The sequence below is a fragment of the Jaculus jaculus genome, chromosome 1 (genome assembly GCF_020740685.1).
Source record: "Jaculus jaculus isolate mJacJac1 chromosome 1, mJacJac1.mat.Y.cur, whole genome shotgun sequence".
NCBI lineage: Eukaryota > Metazoa > Chordata > Mammalia > Rodentia > Dipodidae > Jaculus > Jaculus jaculus.
The window spans coordinates 264496337-264519770 of NC_059102.1; the positions used below are offsets into that span (position 1 = coordinate 264496337).

The 23434-nt window shown below is 36.5% G+C and overlaps 1 protein-coding gene across 2 annotated transcripts in view; it reads left to right on the forward strand.

Annotated features, from left to right (window-relative positions):
* Nucleotides 1–23434, forward strand: part of Cntnap4 (contactin associated protein family member 4) — a 312074-nt gene that overhangs the window by 207782 nt on the left and 80858 nt on the right. For both annotated transcript variants that reach the window (XM_004659600.2, XM_045141713.1), the window contains exons 10-13: nucleotides 1365–1536; nucleotides 9078–9184; nucleotides 14054–14173; nucleotides 21309–21506. In XM_004659600.2, coding sequence (XP_004659657.1) covers nucleotides 1365–1536; nucleotides 9078–9184; nucleotides 14054–14173; nucleotides 21309–21506 — 597 coding nt within the window. The remainder of the gene's footprint in view (nucleotides 1–1364; nucleotides 1537–9077; nucleotides 9185–14053; nucleotides 14174–21308; nucleotides 21507–23434) is intronic.

Consider the following 23434-nt stretch of genomic DNA (forward strand, 5'->3'; position numbering starts at 1 on the left):
GGGAAGCCCTAGGAAAGAAGTTTTCCTCAGAACCTGTAAGGAGCTCCATTGAATGGTCCCCCATCCTCAGCAATTTGTTTAGTGCTTGTATAACCTCAAGGTGGGGACTCCCAAGTCTTTTAACTTTTGTGAGTCCCGAGTCTGTGAGCGAGCCTCTGTCCTCTAGGAAGCAATGTTTCGTTCAGGGAAAATAGCTACATGATACACTCAGAAGAATTAAATACAGGAATGGTGTATATAAATAACTAATACTCAAAAATGTTTGATTGCATTTCCTTAATAATTTAAATTTAAAACTTCATACTCCCCATAGATTAAAATAGAATATTTTAATGTGCCTTTTAATACTTTTACTTGTCATGCAAATGTGTTTGGAGAAATAAAGCATCATGGGGGATTATCCTCAGTCAAAATACTAGATTGTAATGGGCAATTCCCAGGTAAGAGTCTAGCATACAAGGTAGCTGATTTGCCTCTCATTCTTTGGAATTATAGTAGTGGTTGACAACCATAACCACAAAGAAAGATTGATGGAAAATATGTAAGTGAAATATATGTGTTCATACTCCATAAAATTATTTACTTCACTTGAATGAACATTTAGAACATCATTAAGCCCAGACAATAATGGTTAATATTATATTTCTTTGTTATTTAAATAATGAGAATGAGTCTTAAATGTTAGAAAAAAAATCAGTAAAGAGAACTTTTCTTTATGAGCCAAGGAACAAATAAAATAAAATAAAATAATATAAAGATTAAATAAATAAAAATAAAGTAAGATGTTGTTTGGCATTTAGCCACTTGTATTCATTACAATGTTTGTATGTGTGACTCTTGTGTGTATAGGAAAATAACATATTTAATCAAATAAATAATTGTTAATTTTATTCCAAGTCTCCTTTGAAGATAGTTTGCTTTAAATACAAAAGCATTTCATCATTACTGATTTTTCTTCTCTACAGCACACACTTTCATCATTATGTTCTTAGTTTTCAAGTGTAGAAGAACAAGTTTTCATGCTTAAGTTATATGAAATTTAATACTGCTGGCTGCCATACTCAGAATTCTTCAGCTAAAAAGTATATTTCTAAATTTGGATCAAGTTAGTATAGCTACACTTATTTATTACAACACTAGAAACTTATTTTGACTCCTTTAGAACAAATGAAAAAAATAATTTGCATGAATTGCAATTTGTAATGTAGACTAAGCTAATAATGATTGCAGTAGGTTTATTTCTCCCTCGTATATAGATGATAACCAAATGCCCATTTGTTTTATTTTTCTTGATAAATTCCCCTATGATACTGATTCCTGATTCTTTAAGGTATATCTTAATTTTATTCTTTTGCTTTTATCAGGTTGTCCAGACAAAAGCTTTGGATCAAACTGTAAAAGTCTCCTCGGTGGGTTTCAGGGATGTATGAGACTTATTTCCATTAGCAACAAAATGGTAGATCTGATTGCAGTCCAGCAGGGGGCCCTTGGGAACTTCAGTGACCTTCAGATAGACTCCTGTGGCATCTCAGATAGGTAAGGATAAGCTCATATCTCTATGCTGACCTATTCAAACTTTCATAATATAAAAGTTCATATGTAAAATGAACATTATTCTCTAACTGCTATTATTCCACAGGAAAGGAATTGTATTTATATGAGAAATAAAAATACAGCAATTGCTTTATATAACAATTTAAATGACAACATGTAGGTATAAGCTATGTGACCATTTTAATTATATGTATGCCAGCCCTCAAAAAGACAATATTCTGTTGCTATAGTTTGATATGGGAATAAATGTACTTAGCAGTTACCTTCTTGTTGCTGGGACAAAACATCTGACCAAAAATAGCTTATGGAAGGAAGGGTTTGTTTCACCTTATAGTTATGAGGGGAAGCTTCATCATGGAGGGGAAAAAATGGATGAGCAGATAGCTGTACATCACATCATGTCACTACATCAGGAAGGAAGTAGTCTCAAGGAAATGAGCTAGCTAATTTACCAGTAATGATAATCTAATAAATGCTGAGGATCCATTCTGCAATACACCTCCTCCAGCAAAAGTCCATGTCCCAAAGTCTACACCACCTTTCCCAAATTGCTAGCTGTCCACAATTTCCACTATATTTAGGTATTTCCAACTTACTTGAGCTCTCATCAAGTGTTGCTTACACCCTTGTAAGGAGTCCCTAGTTCAAAATTCCAAATCCTTCCATATTCTCCTGCAATTCAGTTCCAAAGCACCAAAACAAAACAAAACAAAAGCAAAAACAAAATCAGAAAATAATGACCAGGCTCATCATGGCAGCAGTGACCTGAGCTCTTGGGTAAATTTGCTGCAGCAGTCACCTTTTTGTTGCCAGCACAAAACACTCAACCAGGAGCAGCTTATGAGAGGAAAGGGTTTATTTCAAGTTTACACTTTCAAGGGAAGTTTCTTCATGGTGCAGAAAGTATGGCAGAGAAAGAAATTGGCTCACACTTTTATATGTCAGCAGCAGAGTGGGAACAGCAAGAGTGAGCTAGCTCTTGCAAAGGAGAGCTAATCTGTAACACCCCCAAAAGCCTGTCCGGTACCACATCTCCTCCAGCATGCTGCACATCCCAAAGGCTCAGCCATCTCCCCAAATTTCCACCAGCCAAGGAACAGTACATTTTATTCAAATAAAAAAATATATGTCACAAAACTCAATACACTATGGCATCCAAACAGTAAAATTGACAATCAGGTATGAGTAAATCAGAGACCTATGTGACCAGTTATCAAGCTAGCTTTGATTACCTTTGACATTTGAATATTCTCAGAGGCAGGGGAACTGTAGGGGTTCTTAGTCTACTGTGCACCCTTCAGAGCCATTGCCATGTTCTCTACAGAATGTGAGGAGGAACACGATCCCTAGAAGCATGTGGACCATCACACTGATTACGGTGTAAGAATGACCCAGAGGCTCCAAAGGAGCATGGGCACAGCAAGGCAAGTGGGGTGTTAGTGGTAGAACACAAGCAACTGTTGAACTAATACCTAACAGTAACAGTCAAAAACTATAAGTAGACCTGGACAACTGTAGCAAAGTAATCACACCAGCCATGCTTTGTATTCGAGGCTTTTAATTTTAAGTATGGCTTTGATGGGTTGTCAGGTCCATTACAGATTTAAATTCATAGACCACACCTTGTACCAAACACTTGATACCAATGTGGATTTAAATCACTTCTCACAAAAATATCTTAATAGTATTTTTGCTTCAGAAATATTAAACTAGATGCCTGTAGAGGTTGTGTTGGTTAAGATAACCTGTATAAGATCTCAGCTCCAAATCCAGAAATTTCCATAATATGTGTGCCTATCTTTCCAGATAGCCTCCCTGGATGTACCTTAGCATCTTTGTGATTAATATGTTAATCACACTTCCATAATGGGTCATTTAATGGCATAATAAATTATAATTTAATGTAATAAGTAACATTGAAAGCATTATAAATTTGACAGGGATTTAATGTGATATTTTTAAAAAGTATTTTTACTGTAACCAGCTTTCAGTGAGATGAGACTTACTCATAAAGGTGTGCATGCATGTACTCACATTAATACATCCATTCCATACACACACACTAACACAGTAATTACACACAATCTCATCCAAAGTAATACTCATATGCTCTCTTACATATTTAAAACTTCTACACTCACAGTATCTTTATATTCATTTACACTTCTCAGCACGCTCACACATACCCCTCCCATCTAACACACATGGTCCTTCTTATGCTCTTGTGTGCTCATTCCTTCCTATCACAGCCACTCATGCACACTCACTCATCAGAGGTTCTTTACTCATCTTTTGTGGACATGTAGAAGGGTGGTCCCAAGTACAGGAACTCTGATGGCTAAGGAATAAGGACAGACCCACAAGTTCAGCTGCTATCCCTGTCTCCATATCTATACGGAAACCTGAACAGGGCTAGAGTAGGGCAGAGAGAGAAGTGTATACTTGCTCTCAAATGACACCCAGGTTGCAGAAACCCCTGGAAAGAACTAGGAGACTGTGATATGACAGTGACATCATTCAGAGGTCTGGCTCCTACCTCCTTGTTTTTCCCAGCCCCAGCCCCTCAACATCTCATGCTGCCTTTCCAGTGTGCCTCTACTGGCTAGTCCTTGTTCCCTCTATACCATCTTCCAGCCAGGTCCAACCTTGTCCTTCCTTCATGCCAGAGTCTTTACCCATAGTGCTTTACTCTCCCCCTCTTCTCCATGGAGCCCCATAAGCCTACCCTTGTTACTTCTCACTTGTGTCCCATGCAGGGTATTTGAAGATAATGTCATTATTCTATCTCCTATAGCACTGAAAGCTTAGCTTTTGGTGGAGTGGCTTAGGACTTAGTTGTAGGAGGAGTGAGTTTTCATTAATCACAATTTTGAGGAAGGAAATAAGATTCAAATCCATCATTAGATTAGGACCTACAGGTAATTAGCATTGCTTCATTTCCCTGGATGTGATAAAGATATATATAAATATATATTCAACTTCAGTATTATACAATGTAGTCCAATGTTTTACATTGCACAAAAGTTGTTTGAAATTTAGATTTTATTGGACAGGGAATAAGGCTAAACCAAAATCTTACCAGTCACTTCAGGTTTGGGTATGTTGATGGATGAATTTATTCAAACTCACAAGCAATGAAAATAGTGATGGAAATGTCTGTGAGAAAGATTGAGAAGCTTGAGAAAATGGGTTGATGGATTGTTTTACTTTGTATTGGAATGACTAGCAAGTAGGAAAGTGTAAAATGAAATTGTTTAGAACATTTGGGGAGAATGAGTACTTGCTATACAAAGTGAATTGCTGTAGGTTACAAGCAGGCGAACATTACCATGTAATGAATTTAAGTAAAATTCACAATTCAGTCTTTCACATTTTATTTAGAAATGTGTAAAAGTCTAGCCTGACTAAAAGGAATAAAGAAAAATGGGTCCAACTACTCTTTTGGAAGTAGATCAAATAGAAATAGCTTATATGCTACGATAATTAAAGATTCATTCCTTTTGTATTTAGGAAAAGCCACTTATACCTGCCTTTTTAAAAACAGGCTTTGAGATTTTTTTTTTAAAGAAAGGTCAGCTCTATTCTTTTCTGATTTGATTGCAACTAGGATTGCACTATTTTAATATTTTTAAATCTCATTTTTCCCAGATTGCCATTGATTTGAAATGTTAAAGAATTTAATAAAATATAACATAGTCTCTGACAGATTTATGAAAATCTATGAAAATACTAAAGTATCTATGAAATTAATGGCACAGAAATATGCCTGTTATTTATTCTTGGAGCCTTAACAAGCAGATTGTGAAGTAGCATTACTTTGCAATTCTGTTTATGCACATGCAATGTATATGGGCTGGCAGTGGTAATTTCTGTATAGTGGGAGTGCAGGTAATCTTTTTTGTGTTTTATGCATTGCTTTGTTCTCTGTGAAGAATTATACTTTAGATTAATTTTTGGTATATATGTGTGAGTACAAATGTCTATGCCTGATGTAGAGGACAGAGGACAAAATCCCTGTTTTGCCTTATTTCCCTGAGATGGACTCTCTCATAAAACCTGGAACATACTCTTTTTTTGGTTAGACTGTCTGAAAATGAATTCTAGGGATCCTTTTGTCTTTGCTCCACTTAGTTCTGGGATTAGAGGAATATGAAGCCAAGCTTGCTTTTAAAAACTTTGTGTGTGTGTGTGTGTACTCATATACAAGCTAGGGCCTCTTGAAAAGGAACCGTAGATGCTTGTGCCACTTTTTGCACTCAGCCTATGTGGGCGACTGTAGAATTATTCCCAGGCTAGCAGGCTTTGCAAACAATTGCCCTTAACTGTTGAGCCATCTCCACACTCCTGATGCCTGGCTTTTTACGTGGGTGCTGGGAATCTGAACTTGGGTCTTATGTTGCATAGCAAGTGCTCTTATTACACAATGAGACATCTATCCAGCACCAACATCCATTTAGAAAAAAAATCAGTATCACTATTTTTAGTTAAAATTGGGAAAGAAACATACAGTAAAACATGAAGTTCTTATCCTTTGTTCTAATAAAGGAATAAATAAGTAAAACTCCATTATTAATATATCCTTGGCAGGTTTGTGGTTTATTTGTTTTTAACTTAAATCAATAAGAGCATCGAAGCCCTTCATTTTCAATGTTTTATTCATTCTGCATTCTGAATAGCATCACTAGTCGGATCAGAACTATTGAATCTATACTTGAAGGTCCCAATCTTCTCCGTCCATGGAGCCTTGAGTTATTTTTTTTAAGTGCCTTTACACCAAAAGATATTCCTGGTACCTTTATAAGGGGGCAGGGATTAGGGAAAAATTGGTACCAACACATGCTGGATCCATACGAAGTATGTCCTTCATAACAACAACAACAAAAAATAAATAAAAAAGTGGTGTAGGTCTTTTAGAAGTGGAGTTTGGGGGAGCCATTGCTCAGCACTATTGCAGGCACCAGTAGTACCAGGAGTTTCTTCCTTAGGGACCTCTGCTTAGATAAAGTTGGATTCTTGACTTTGCTGCAAGAAAGAATTCCAGGATGAGTCAAAGTGAAACAGTTAGTGAGGTTGCTATGTAGGGAAAGGGATAATACACACTTTAGGTGTAAGTGCTGGCACTGGGATTGAGAGTGAGATGGGGGGGGAATGGACAGTATATACTCAAGATATGGTTGAGGGATTTTCAAAAGAAATACTTATGTTGTCTCTTTATGCAGTGTAAAAGTATATGAGCTGGTGTACTTAATTTTATAATCATAAAGAATTTTGTGGAAAAAGGAGTGCAAAGATTGTAAGAGCCATAGGGGAAGGAGTATCCTGAGGCATTGTTCCCCAGCCTGGACTGAGTGATGCACTCAGAACTCTTTGGTGCACACCAATAACATGAGAGGAAGGGGTAATGAGGCCAGCACATAATTTGTTCATGCAGTAAAGTACATAATTAATTTTTTCAAAAAGAATTTCTTATTGTACATGAAATCAAGTGTACTGTTTGGATTTAGGGATAAGTCAGGATTACTAATAGAGATTAATGCAAAGTCACGATCATTCTGTTCATAAGTATGCATAGTTTGTTTCTTTTAGCATCCTCATTTATGGCATCTTTAGGAAATTTTGGTTGTATTAGTTCTGTGGAAGTTTCTTGACTGCCAGCCAGCAAGAAATGCAAACTAGATGCCAGGGTAAGACACATCTTTCTTTTTCCATGTCCCCTTAGCTTTTCCTTTCTTTCCATGCTGCCTAGGGTCCAGGGTCCAAACAACTTAATGAGGATTTATTTTCTAACAGTTGACTAATGTTAATGTGATTAAGCTATGTCTGTTTGCCAGTTGGTCCCCATCCTCCCATAGAGATAGGGAATAAGGGTTTTCTTTTTGATGCTTGCATTTCAAAGGGTAGTCCCCCAGAAAGGCATTTATAGGTTACTAAACTGGCAAGAGGTGGGGAGATTTATATCTAAAAAGTACCAAGAAGTAATTCACAATTGGAAGTTTTCAAAGTAAACAGTCAGCAAGAAACTTATCTAAGATTTAGCCAAGATGAGGGGAATGTAAAACATATCTCAGTCCTTCAATGCTATTTGATAACAGAAGATCCACAGCTCTTTCTCTCAAGGTTCCCCATGCCTCTCAGAAACTTTTACTCATGCCTAAACTAAAAGATGTACTTATTGTTTTGATTTTAAAAGTTATTTTGGTACAAACAACTTAATACATTATTAATAAGTATGTCCTAACAAGTTCATGATCCTTTGGGAAAATTCTAGAAGCCTGTACAGTTAAGATGCAACATGGTGAGCATATATAGTAAAATACTATATTTGAAGATAATACTAAATGAGATTTTATCTACTTTCATCACAAAAAACAAACAACAAAATTAAGTAGCTAGGTAATATGATGTCTATGTTAGTTTGCTTCAGTATATTAACCCTTTTGTTATCTATAACATGATGTTTTCTTTAAATATACACAGCAAATTGTTTTTTAAAGTGATACTAACAAATTGAAAATTGCGCCGGGTGTGGTGGCGCACGCCTTTAATCCCAGCACTGGGGAGGCAGAGGTAGGAGGATTGCTGTGAGTTCAAGGCCACCCTGAGACTCCATAGTGAATTCCAGGTCAGCCTGGGCTAGAGTGAGACCCTACCTTGAAAAACCAAAAAAAAAAAAAAAAAAAAAAGAAAAAAGAAAATAACTCACAGTTTTTAAATTAAATAAAAATGTTTAATCATTGAATTTTGCTCCTTTAGGGCTCTACATAACTTTCCAAAGCTTGGAATTAGGGACTACATAGCTATGTTCCTGTATCCTTATTTTTTGGATTACATTGATTTCATATGGTACTCACTTTTAAGCATTAAATTACTAAAATCCTAGCTTCTGAAACACAGAATGTGATTAAAAGGAATGTATTATGACTTAATATTGGAATTGCTCTACTTGGAGCTGGTAGGGCACATTGTACTGGGCAGATGTAGGCCCTTGGAGAAATTTAAAATATCCTGGGAGCCCCTATGAGCTTGATTCACACCCTAGCACATCCAACATGTCATGGGACTCAGGATCCCATAACTGTACTTTCTTCCACATACTTGGACCTGTAGGCTGAGTGAATGAAGGTATCCTTTTCTTTTATCTTCCCTTCCATTCTCTCTCCTTTGCTCCTTCTCTAAATGTTCAAACAATAGAGTTCAGTAGGATGGAACATTACTTCCTGTAGGCTGTTGATAATCCTGGCTAGAACTGACTTCAGGTTATGTCTCTTAGGGAAAATAAAGAGCTCTGCTAAAGTGAGATTTATTGAATATTAAGCAGTCACATCTCCTTGAGAATGGAGCAAAACAAAATGAGTTTAATGACCCAAGGCTTATTCCTTCAAGTGTCTAAATACCAGTTTGAAAACCATTATTCATGAGGAATTTACTATTGATGTTGTAGCAACACCCTTCTTTCACATGGCCACGTGTACATGATCAGCACCTCATGGTATCGGTATCTAACAATCTTCACTTTCTTTTAGGTGTCTGCCCAACTATTGTGAGCATGGTGGTGAATGTTCTCAGTCCTGGAGCACCTTTCACTGTAACTGCACAAATACTGGGTACTCGGGAGCGACTTGCCACAGCTGTAAGCACCATATATGTACTTGGTTTTCCCCATGACACTCCCCACCTTCTCTTTTGCTTTCTGTATATGTGTCAGTGCAAGTGTGACTTTGTGGGAGAATGTATAGCCCTGAATTTTAGGAACTATTTGTCTTCTAGTTTTATTTTTAATCCATTCCTCCTCATTTCATAAAGTAGCCAAAGTAGCCTATAGAAATAAACAATGTGAAGCAGGAAAGAAAAGTGTAAGATAGCTGGTAAAGAGAAAATAAGTAGAAAAAACAAAAGGTAGCTAATGACAATAAAATAAAATAATAAACAAAATGCATGACCATCTTCTGGTACATAAATTAAGATAAAATTTAAATCTGAACTTTTAAAAAAATCACAGGGTTAGTAGAAATAGCATAAATTACCATAGTGTTGGTCAATTAGATGAAGCAATCCTCATAAACATCTTTGGTTGGGCTAGGGTGGAGTGGCTGGTTGTGTGGGAATTCTTATGTCAGTGGAAATTAGTTTATCAAAGTCCATTTGGACATTTACAAGAGAATACCAAAGACTGAATGCTTTATGGATAAGAGAATTTGTTTTGGCTGAGTTTACTAGAGGTCCATGTTCAAGAAGTCAGTAGGTATGATGTCTGGTAAGGGTTTGATTCTTGGTTCATACTCTGCCATCTTCTCCTTATGTTCTCACCCAGTAGTAACAGTCACAGAGCATTCTGGGGCACAGTTGTCAATCACAACAACCCTACTCTCATGACCTACTCACTTGTCAAAGATCGTATGTCCCAAACTATTACACTGGGAATTAAGTTTCTTTATGTGAATTGAGGGTAGCCACAAACATTCAGTCTATGGCATTAGGACATACTTATGCTCTCTTGGCACTAGCTCTGTGTAATGAGGGTGATTGTATTGAGTATTTTATAAACTCTAAGTGTTGTTCTAACATTTTATATAACCCAGTTGAGTTGATTTTTATAAAAGTTTTATTGACAACTTCCCTGGATATATACAATGTACCCTGACCATAGTCCCCCTCTACCACCATTCTTTGTTTGCCTTCCCTTATCCCTCTACTGTTGAACTCTTTCTTCTTTCCACCTATCCCATCTTCTATTTTGAAGTCATATTTTTACAAGATTATTTAATTTTTTATTTGACAAAGAAAGGAGAGAGAGAGAGAGAGGGAGAGAGAGAATGGGTATACCAGGGCCTCCAGCCACTGCACGTGAAATCCAGATGTGTGTGCCTCCTTGTGCATCTGGCTAACATGGGTCCTGGAGAATCAAACCTGGGTCTTTTAACTTTGCAGGCAAACTCCTTAACCACTATGCCATTCTTCCAGCCCAGAAGTCATATTTTTTATTAAATATATTCTTTGTATGGGCACATCCTGTGTTGGGTACCATCACTTTTTTTGCCTCATATTATGCTGGTCTTGTGTATCAGTGTCAGCCACTCTGAAGTTCTGCATGCAGCAGCCAGTTTGTGTATGGTAGACAGAATTTCAAAGCACCCCTCCCATCTTTTGGCTATTCCATTCTTTCTGCATTGTCTTCTGCAATAGTCTCTGAAGCTTGGAGGTGTTATACTAGTATCTCTCAGTGCAGAAAAGTACACTGTCACTTCTAAGCACTTTGATGAGTTTTGAGTCACCCAGGTAGTCACCACCATGTGAAAAGAGAAGCTTCTCTAACCATAAATGAGTAGCATTGATGTGTGCACACAAACATAAATATTTAGAAGACAATTTGAAGGGCATGATATATCCATTTAGCCAAACAACAGATGTAGCTTCTCTTCACCCCCAGAGCCCATGACCTCTCCAGGCATAGGTTTTGAGTACCCACCATGAATTTCCTTCTGTGGACTGGACATCAACTCCAGTCAGTCTGCAGTTGGCTTCCCCCATAACAGACATGCCGTCATTGCACCAGTTGGCACATTTTTCCTGTCTGGCAAGCTGTGTAGCTTAAAGAGTCCACTACTAGTTAAGACTCTTGACATCTTTTCTCCCCTAGCACCTAATTTGATTCTGATGACCACCTATTAGGTGGGTACTATTATTATCTCTAGTTAACTTAGGAGATAGTAGAGGGATATTTAAAACTTGCCCAAGGGCACTTAGATAGCAGAGGCTGAGTGAGGATGCTCTTAGTAAATACTTCTTTTCTGTAGTATAAATCATGTAGTTTTTCAATGATTTGCTGCTTATACTGCAAATCTTGTGTCATTTTGTTATCTACATATGAAATCCATGTAATGGGGAGACCACAATGCCTCATTGTTTCATAGTGTGTCTCAACTTATGAGCAAGTACTATTCCTAGTACAAGCAAGAATGTTCAGAGAAAAGTCAGCAGACTCACCACACTGGTTGCTGGGAATGGGGAGTCTATGATAGCATCTTGCTCCAAAAGAGATTGGAATCCTAGGATCCCATCAGTAGACACCCCACAACAATCCCCCTAAAACCCCATTTCAGAGCTAGAAAGTGTGAGGTCCGGAGGACTTCTTGGCTTCATCATTTTGCATAGTCATAGCCAGATCATATATACATATATAATTTTCCCCTAGGATTCTACTAAGAATATTTATCAGGATGAAACCCTTGTCTCATTTGTTACCCAGCTACTGAGATACAGTGTATTTTAATGTTTTATGTCTTCTGCCATCCCTATTATGTTAAGTGACTCAAACTCAAAAGCTATTAAATGTATTAAAATTGACTGTTCATAGTCAGTTGTCATCAATAACTAAATCTAAATATGAACATAAACAGTTCTGAGGAAAACAGTTGAATGAGAAATGAAAAGGTATTTTGACTCATGGCCCATAATGTGATTCAAAAATTAATAGATTAAATTCCCATGTGGGTCATCCCAATGGAGCTGAAGGGCTTTTGTCAGTAGCTTCTTGAGAATTGGGGCCAGACTGGTCATAGTGGAGAGGCAGAGAGGAAATCTTTTCAAATAATTTGTTAGAATCAAGGGCTGGAGAGATGGCTTAGCGGTTAAGCGCTTGCCTGTGAAGCCTAAGGACCCCGGTTCGAGGCTCGATTCCCTAGGTCCCACGTTAGCCAGATGCACACAGGGGCGCATGCGTCTGGAGTTCGTTTGCAGAGGCTGGAAGCCCTGGCGCGCCCATTCTCTCTCTCCCTCTATCTGTCTTTCTCTCTGTGTCTGTCGCTCTCAATTAAATAAATAAATTAAAAAAAAATTAAAAAAAAATAATAATTTGTTAGAATCTTAACACTTGGGAGACTGAGGCAGGAGGATGATGGGTTTGTGGCTAGGTTGTGTTATCTAGTGAGAAAAGGTTTTATTAGGAATGGAGCATTAAATATTTATGTTGTAAAAGATCAATTAATATACATGCAGCAGAAAGCTTTCCAGTGATCATTACCCAATCAGGTGTCCTTCCCATTGCTAGTCTCCATTAAAAAGTGATGAATATATCTCTGTCTACCTCTTTAAGGGCATTTATAAATATATGCATATGCTCATAGAAATTTACAAACCATTTTACATGCATGCTTCAGTGCACAATGTAAGTGTAACTAGTAAACAATCCATGCTTATATTTCCATCTATGCAAAATAAATAAGAACAAATAAAGCCATCAGATTGTAGAGAGGAGTGGAAATAAATTTTTGTGACATTGAACCAATTCGATTAATGTTACCTAAACATTCATTAACATAATTTAAAAAAATAAAAAATAATTAATTAATTAATTTGACAGTGACAGACAGAGAGAGAAGGAGGGAGGGAGGGAGGGAGGGAGGGAGGGAGGGAGAGAGAGAGAGAGAGAGAGAGAGAGAGAGAGAGAGAGAGAGAGAGAGAGAGAGGGAGGGAGAGAGATAAAGAGAATGGGCGCGCCAGGGCCTCCAGCCACCGCAAACAAATTCCAGACACGTGTGCCCCCTTGTGCATCTGGCTAAAGTGGGTCCTGGGGAATGGAGCCTCGAACCGGGGTCCTTAGGCTTTACAGGCAAGTGCTTAACTACTAAGCCATCTCTCCAGCCCTCATTAACATAATTTTTAAAATTAAAAATTGATTTAGTGATGGATATCCAGGGTGTGTTTATTGCAATTTCTATAGACTGAAATGCTTAGTGGAGATTATGGGTACATTTGGGCAAACATTCAGTGAGAAGTGTGCATTATACAGATGCTAATATCAAATTTTGTTCATCGCAAATCTATACTGGTATAATAAAAAATGAATTATGGATAAAAACACATTGAGACCACTTGGGGGCATATTTCATATTTTTTCTTTGAATTTTAATTATCATAAACACTCATTAGAAAGCATTAGAGAAAGTTTCTTCTTAATTATTTTAAAATTATTGATGAGGAGCCTAGTGAATAATATTTAAGTCACTTATAGTTAATTTTACAGGAGAAAGGAGTATGGTTTCAGCATATATAAAATGTTCCTCATTCCTATAGCAAAGTACTTGATAACAGCAGGTTATTAAAGATGTTTACATTATCAAATTTCAGATATCAGGTGATTGCAAGGTGATGTTGAATTAGAGTTTCTGAAATGAATGTCACATTATACTTACAGGGTTCTTAACATTTAAACTGCTGCCTTTTCTTTACTTGCTTTTGCTAATATGATATAAAATAAGCTAAATTTTCATTTTCATATAATAATGTCATTAAACACAACCTCATTCTTTTTTATTACATCACTTCTCTCCATATTAATTTAAAAATAATCGTAAATTTTGTTTTAATGTATCAGTGTCAGCTGGTCTCTGGGCTAGTGTTATACATAGTTAATTTAAGGCTTGGAGTATATTATAAATCTTTTAAAACTTAGAATATTTGCTTCATACTACTTCACTTATCAAGATTTCTTTTCTCCCAGCTATCTATGAGCAGTCATGTGAAGCTTATAAACACAAAGGAAATACTTCTGGATTTTACTATATAGACTCAGATGGAAGTGGTCCTCTGGAACCATTTCTGCTTTATTGCAATATGACTGGTAAGTTTATCCACTTTCATTAAAGATCTCAAGCTGAAAGAATGCATCAAACGTGAAAAATTAAAAGCAAACATGTAAAAAGCTGATCTAATTTACAACATGATTGAAATGGATATTGTTAAGTAAAACAGAATATTAAATACTCAAAACATAATTAATGGTAATGATTTTAAACATCTTAATTTTCTATGAATGTGGTATCTGCGCAGTTTGTCTAATAATAAATGCTTCCTATTATGCCATAAATAAAAAGGAGAGTTATTTTTCAGAGAAGAATAATACACATGAAAGATTCACTTTTTAATTCTATGTGAGCATGAAATTTACTTATTTCTTCTTTTTCTACATAAGTACAGATAGAAATTAACAGTCATGGAAAGTATAATTGATTAAATTCAACATCAATTCATGATACAGAAAGAATTCAAGTGCCCCCAAAACTTACAATATATATGAGTTTATGGTGAAATATAGATTTTCTTCTGATAGCAACATTTATGACACTCTGTTCTCAATGTCCCAACCCATGCAATAAAGAAAAATTAAAAATGAAAAATACTGGCAAAGATGACCTATGATTTTCATTATTAAAAATGAACAGATTATATATTAAGAATATTTCAGGGGCTGTAGAGATGGGTCACCAAGTAAAGGCATAGTTTACAAGGCCTGTTGGCTCCCATTCATTCCCACAAACACCCACATACAGTAGCAAGAGATCTTGGCATGCCTATGTATACATACACACACATGTCCAAATAAAAAAAAGAAGATAACAGAATATTCTGATCAATCAACAGTAAAGTATTCCAATTTAGGATTATCACTGGATCTCAATTTAACATAAAATTAATATTATTTCTGTCAGTAACCAGCAATTCATAAATGACATTTCAGAAGACTGTATTTTTAATAACATCAAAACTCTCAAGCACATAGTGGAAGATATTCAAGGCATCTAAACATAGATAAAATGATAAAATGCTTTTCAAATGGATTAAAGTCCTAAGGACATGGAAGAACAGAAAATTTTCATTAATAGACTCAACATTAGCAAATATGAAGAAACAAGGAAAAAGTCAATCTTGAAGAACAGAGCTAAAGGGTTAAAATCTATCAGATATAAATGTATCAGTTAAACCAAACAGAGAATTTTAAAAAATTACTCACATATACCTAGCTGATATTGGGTAAGGTGATGCTGAACTACAGCAAAGGAAGTTGGTCTTTCAATCAGTGGACACTAAGGGAAATTGTGTATAAAGGTAAAAAAAAAAAAGACGAATATCTATCCATAATTATAGACAATAAACTATATTAATTCCCTCCCCCTCATTTTCATTTTCACAACTACATTATCCACCATATCCCCCCCCTCTCAATTAGTCTCTCTTTTATTTTGATATCATTACCTTTGCCTCCTTTTACACAGGTCTTGTGTAGGTAGTGCTAGGCAGTGCAAGGTCATGGGATATCCAGACCATTTTGTGTATTGTAAGGAGTCCTGTTCTTCCTTTGGCTATTCCATTCTTCTCACCACCTCTTCTTCAATGGACCCTGAGCCTTGTAAGATATACATAAACCATAGCCCCATGGGGAGTACCTGTTATCCCACTGAGGGGTGTCCTCAATGGAATGGGGGCAGGGATGCAGGCAAAGAGGATACCAACATATGATGTATCCATACAAATCACCTTGTTAATAATAATAATAATAGTAAACACAAAAATAAAATAAAAAATAAACACACACATATCATAGTCAATGCTCATTATTTGTGATAGTCATATTCTGTAAAGTCACTATAAGCTCTGTATTACTAAATACTAAATCATTGTTCACAAGGAAGAATGAAGTAATATATGTTCTTAAGAGCCTCTAGTAACAGCACTCTCCTCAACTGATCAATAGTTAATCTTGTTTTAGATATGTTTCAAGTTAAAGACTCTTACTGAATAAATATTTGAGATTCATTAACATTGAACTCACTGTCAACAGCACTGTAACTCACTCCTGGACCCTGCTTATCTAACATGTTGCTTCTTGTCCATGTCATGGCCTTTGGCATTTGAAGATACTACCCATCCCCTCATAAGTATTAGGGTGGTTTTTAAATAACATCATCATCAATGAAAAGCAAAAAGAATGAGAAAAATATGGCACAAAATAAACTATAAATAGGATACTCCTTTCCAACAAAGGAGCTGAGACAGCAGGGGATGTGAATATTGGGTACTCACATTTTTGCTGCTCTGAGCATGTCTGCATATGAGTTCCAAAGTGTTGGAGTTACAAATAAATTTGACAAGTAGGCAAATTCACAAATAATGAGGATCTGTGAATGAAAGGATCAGCTATCTATCATCTTTCTCATGAGTTACCATGGATAATAATTCAGTAATATATCAGCATATGTAAATTACCTAGTCACTGAATCACATCTGCCAGATGTTGAGGGCAAAGACACAGTTGTTCAGGGATAGCTACATGTCTCTAGAAGCCCTAGAATATTGAAATATAATCCAGCAAAAATGACACCACCAGAGAATCACAAACGCCAGTGAGAAGCACATGCATTTTTACTTTGAAACAGTCCTTGTTTCTGATTTTGCAGATGAGGAAACCTGTAGTATCCGTGCAGTGGACTAATGGCATCAGATGAGATAGGTCAAGAACTGAAGCCTTGGTCCCTTTTCTCACAATGTGAAGCATTTTTCCATAAGTAGGGACACCTTCAATCATTGTCCATTGTTTGTATCGTCTCATTATCCAAGTCAGACATAACAGTTACAAAACCAAGACATACTGCTGAATCAGTAACTTGCAAATGTATAATTAAAATAAAAACACTAAATCTAGAATCAGTGTCAAATGATCTACATGGATTAAGTAACTCTAAGCATGACAAACTAAGTCTCATAAACAGAAAATCTATTTTGAATAAATACTTTCCTAAATCATGTTAAAGAGTGAAATTTCTTTGTCAATTATATATTCTAAATATAATCTTAAAATAATTACTTAGAGTAAGATGAATCTGTAGTTGTTCCTATTTGGTAGGAGCTGTTTTATTCTACTCTAAACTCATTGCTTTTTCTATAATGAAATATTTTTGTGTTCAAGAAATTTCTCATTATAAAACATTGCATTGTATGGAGGCTTGTTTCAGAGGGGAAAATGAATATGAGGTTCTGCAGTGTCCCTCACATTCTTGTGACAATGGAAATTCTATGCCTTCCACTTCATGCTGCACCATTACTGAGGTTTGTGGGTTTCTTTGCCCTGACTCACTAAATTTAGAGACCAAAGCATGAATCTCTGCATTATTAACACATATCCCAATATGACTGTAACAGAAGACATACATATGAGATATTACAAAAATGGCATCCTTATTTTTTCCTTTCAAGGTTTCACTATTAAATGCTTCTTAATGGCTGTGGAGTTAATAACAAAGTGTCATTATTCAGGCGCAGCTGTGCACACACAGAGGTTTGATGTAGCTGTTCTCCCTCCTTATCCCTCCTGCTTTCCTTAACACAGCACTTCCTACCTGCTTTTCCAGCTCTTTAGCACATCCATCACCCTCAGCTATTAAGCATGAAGCACCACAGCTTTGCAACTGTGTTGCTTAAACAGCAGGTTTTTTTTCTTTGCACTGTTATCACACTAAAAAATAGCAGTCAGCCTAAGGTAAATCAAGTCCTTAATTACTCAGTAGCCTTATTTACAATTCATATTACCAGAAATCTCTTCAGGGAGAGACACCGGTTAACTCAAATTACAATTTCATTTTTAAAACTTCATAGATTTTTCGGCCTGTTTCAGCAGTCACTTATTTGTTTCCTTCCCTCTCTTTACCCTGTCTCTCTTGCTGCCTTTAGTAATGGATAATTTTCAAGAAATGAAAGTCGTGGTTTGCTTATAGGTACAAAAAGTTAATGCTGCATATCACAATTTAGGTTATTGATGAAGAAATCGGTAAGCTGTTAAAACTAGTTTAACAGAGAAACCAAATAAAAGACACATTTATATGTCAGGAATATTGAAAGGATTGTGCAAAGGGAGACCCCTCACTGACTTCTTTCACTGTGGATGAAACAAACCAGAAGACCCTCTACCAGGTAGAAGTTGTTTTGTCTGAACACAGTAAATTGTAAAGAAACAATGGTCTGCTTTCCATGCAAGACAAAAAAACCAACTATAGCAACAAAACAAACCCAAACAAGCAAACAACAAATACCTCAGTACCTGAGGTTGAAAGATGATCAAATGTAAATATGTCTTAGAGGTTACAGATAGTAAATTGCTCTAGAGAGATTTAAAGGCTTATCTCTTGCCTGCTTTCTAAGAGTAATTAAAACCTAAGGATTTGTACTTTCTCTCTGCAGTGGAGATTTATTGCATCCTAGTCAAAGTCTCTCTCTCTGCGGAGGAGATGTGTCCTAGTCATCCTGTAGAAGCTCTGCCTCTCTCACGTCTGCCTTCCTTTCTTGTGGGGCAACTCCCTCATGTACAGATACAGCTGGCACTCGGTGTATTGGCTGGTGGGAAACTTGACAGTGAGAAACCTGAGTATTAAGATTCCCTGTGAGGAACATTACAGCTCCAGAGCAATTCTGTGTATGTGAAGACAAATAGGTAGATGACTGATAGGGATAGGTAGATAGATATTCCAGATGATAGTAGATCACACATCTAGGTAGATCTCAGTACAGTTTGCTCACATACAAGTGTAACATCATAGACCCTTCCCAGCTTCAGGCTCAACATTTCTTTGCAATCCTATCAGTTTTTGTAACTTACAGTTATAAAACAACTCAGAGGCTCTGTAAGTTTTAAAGCCACCATACATCAGAATCTGATAAGCTTTAAGGTTGTGCTCTAATCTAGATGCTCTATCATTTTATCCATCCATTAGCATATTTTATGATTCCCTCATTTCTCTAGCATCTGCCTTCTGCATGTGCCAAGCTGTGTGCAACTGGCCTCTGAGTTCAAGGCCAAGAAAACATATCACATAGGGTCACATTCCAAATTGTGATGAAATCTTTGAATTTTATGATTGCTATTTCCAGTCAGGTGTTTGTAGGTACCTCAGCTAATTCAGCCAATTCAGCCACATCTGAAAGAACAGGAGAAACACTCAAGGCTGAGGGTTTCCAAAAATTACCCCACTAATCCTGTGTAGATTCCTGACCTGGTTGTAGGGCCCCTCAAAACCATTGCTGAAAATTCACTGTGAGAAGTTCATTCTTGGTGTCTGGTTTGCCTTGGAAGCCTAGATGGTCTGATAAGCATTAGAAAACTGTTTATAGAACCTCTAATAAAACTGAAATATTTTAGAATATCCACAGGAAATATTTATATGAGCTTCCCTAGAAGTGTCACCATGGCTTTGAGTCTCTTATTGCACCTTTTCAAAACAAACCTTTAGAATCCTGTGTTAATTGTGACATGGTGGGTGTTGAACTATAGAGAGGCCCTTCTCCATTTGATCAAGAAGACACAGGGAAAAGGGCTTCAGGCAGGTTCATTGTCTTGGTCTTTTGGTATCTATTCAACCACAGCTGAGCTTCTTCACAGGCAGGACTGGTTTGTCCCAGGAAAAGGAGGACAGTTCTGCTGAACAATTAGGGCAGAGTCTGGATGACACGCTTCCCTGATTAATAGCCTTAAACTTCCAACAGCCATGGTTGAGTTGTCTCACACTGTAGAATTTCCATCCTAGCCTTTGGACTAGTTCTGCCAATGTATTTTTCATGTTTGGCAATGAAAGCTAAGATTTTACTCGACTTTCCTAAGGGCATGGACCCATGCCCTATCTGCCATCATGTGTCATGGCCTCTACTGCTGGACATCTGTAATTAATTTCATGAGCATATAGATCATGTTCTGTTTGAGAAAAGCATCCTACTGATAAAGCTGTGAGCTGAGCTTAAATGCAAGGGGAAGATAAAAGACCCAGCCACTGTTTCACAGAAATATCATGATCCATACATACAAGGTGGTCTGTACCCAATCTCATTTTGCTTTGTTCTGATAACTATGAAAGGAGTGGAAGCAAAAATTACCAATGTTGGACCCCTTATCTTGTTTCTACTGTTGATCCTTGTGAATATGTTAGCTAAAAATAGGAAGGGGAAAGGTTATATCATTTATTACTGTTTTCTTCCAATTTGGTATGTTCTTCTGTGACCAGAACAGTTATGTGACTTGATAGCACATATGTAATCAGTTTCCTACTAGTTAAAGCAGAGGCTTTTTGATTCATTTGTTCTTGTGACTACATCATAGTCAATATAGTAAAACAAAGGGAAAGCTGAAGGATAGATAAAATATGCCCATCTTCTGTTACAACATTATGTGGGATATTTTTATTCCATCAAAGTAATTTTGATAAGGATGATGAAATGTTCACAAACATTAAGGTACCACTATTGAAAATTTAAGTAAGATGCTCAAGGATGTTTTGTTTTCCATTAGTTTAGTTGCTGACGCTAGATCAGATGTATTCAGTTCAAAAGAATAGCTTCCATTGCAATGCTAAGCTGTGTAGACCACTTAGGACCAATATAGATAATTGAAATCTTTATTTGCAAAATCCTTATTTAATTTTATGAATGAAAATGTCACACTTACACATTACATCATATAAAATATTTATTTCATTTATTGTGATATGTGTCTTTTCACATTGTAACATCACTGAACTCTAGGTGTACTAATAATCAGCTAATCTTTTGCAATTATAACATGTGATATTTATCTTTCTTGGAGGAAAATAAAATAATGCTATAGCCTCAATTTTTTTTATTTGATAAAGTTAACCACATAACAAAAATTTGATAATCAGTTCTTAATGTTTTTCATCATAAATATTATCTTACCTATGTCATATGAAAAAATAAAATCACTGAAGATGCATCGTATCAGTATACATTTCAGGGAAAAGAATCACTTTACTATAAATTTAAAATTTTTGAGAATCCTTTTGTGCTGATTCTACTTCTCAAAGAGGTTTAATGACTAGATTTAACCCAGATAAAAGGTGATTTTGATTTTCTTTATTTATTTTAACTTTTGCAGACTAGTGATGGTCTCCTCTCTTTCTTCCCCCATTTCTGCATCCAAGAAACGGCATGGGCCATCATACAGCACAATGGCTCTGATTTAACCAGAGTAAGAAACACTCACCCCGAGAACCCATACACGGGGGTTTTTGAATATGTGGCCAGTGAGGAACAACTCCAGGCCACAATTAATCGTGCGGAGCACTGTGAACAGGAGCTTGCTTACTATTGCAAGAAGTCACGGCTTGTTAATCATCAGGGTAAGTAAACTGAGGCATCTGTTGCACTGCCTAGGGTGCACAGTGAATTCACTCAACCAGCTCCTGAGGACGATTAATTCCACCAGGAGCTGGTGTTCTGCATACTTAACACACATGTCACAGTCTTGAAGTCCCAGAGATGCTTTTGCCTAGAGACAAGAACAAGGCCAATTTACATTGAGCTTTACTAGAAACCTTGATTACTTTTAGACTTGCCTTCTGGTCTTAACTGGGTAAAGATCTTAGTCTGATAATGAATGAACGCTCTGTTTATCTTTTAAAGGACAAAAAGTGAGTAAGGCTTATTTTATCATGGACCTGCACTAGTACAAATATGACTTGGTTTTCTGCAAGTGATGATGTTATATGTTTCTTTTTCCATGAACTATTGACAGCTAGCCTCTAGGTATAATTAAAAATTAGAAAAGGCTGCTAGAAATAATTGATTCAGTAGCTCAACAGAAACCACCTGACCTCTTTGTTCTAGTAGGAGCCAGTTTTGTACATTTGGTATTGGGTTTTATGCCTTCTCTCCGAATGTTGTATGGTGGTATGATACTCGGGTCTCATGCCTACTTTGATGTACATTTTGAAAAACCTCATTCTTGAAGTGAGTGTAAGAGATTTCCCACAGGTCTTCTACCTTGCCATCTTGCCATGTCTTCTAATCGTCTAAAATATTAATCTTGTGAAGAAAATTTCCTTCACAAAGCACTGCTTTTATTCTGACACACTTCTCTTTCAGCAGCTGTACTGACTTTGATTGCTCATCTGCCTAGCACAGACTCTTCTGCTTAGAGCCAAGGACCACGCACCCTGCATCCTGCATGCGCAGCTTTCCTGTCACTCCCCAGAACACTGTTTTTTATAAGTGATGCTGGGCTATATTTTTCTTCACAAAATTAAGTTTCTAAAACATCTGATCAATAAAGCCACTTTGTTAATGTTTGTGATACTAACAAGGAATGTAATTCCAGTCAGAATGGAGAGAATTTAAAAGATATATGTTTCATGTGGATATTATGCATAATATGTATCATCTCATAAAAATGGTAAGCTACTGGTCTGCCATCTGAACCTTCTCAGTTAGGCATCTCTCTTCTTTACCAATACCAACTTAATATAAGATTATTTTTTCTGTAATACTCAAGGATTTTTTTTTTTTTCTAATTAGGGACTCACTCTAGCCCAGACTACCTGGAACTTACTCTGTAGTCCCAGGGTGGACTTAAATTCACAGTGATCCTCCTACCTCTGCCTCCCAAGCACTGAGATTAAAGGTGTGCACCACCATTCCTGGCTACAATACCCAGGCTTTCAACCTATTTTATCTCTTTTTCAGAATGTTCTCTTTCAGTCCTTTATCACTCCAGTCCCATCATACTGGTCCCAATTAAAATCTCTGGTTCTGAAAATTCACTTCTTCTATCTATGAATAAAGATGAGGCAATCATGCAAACTTTATAATATTTAAATGTGAAAAGAGAGATAACTTTGAATTCTAGGTCTCTCATTTACTAGATAGAGAACTGACATAGATTTACCAAGTGAATGAATGGATTGATGATAGATGTGTCTTTGTCCTCTCCTCTCTGAAAAGTGTCAGTAATTTTGTCAGTAAAGGTGGGGATTGGATAGAATAACACACACAAGGTTCATGAAATAAACCTCATTATAGTTAGTATACACAGCTTGGCATGTGACTGATTAGTCATTGTTGCTGAACTATTATGTAATTTCCTATAGAGTAATGTACTCGGTGTTTATCGCTAACACAAACTGCAGGATTTCCTTCTTTTTAAAAGCTGGATGATAGACCATTGTGTATCTATCACATTTTTATCCATTCAGCTGTCAATGGACACTTATGTTGTTTCTATTTCTTGGGTGCTGTGAATAATTCTGCCATAAATATGAGAATTTCTGAG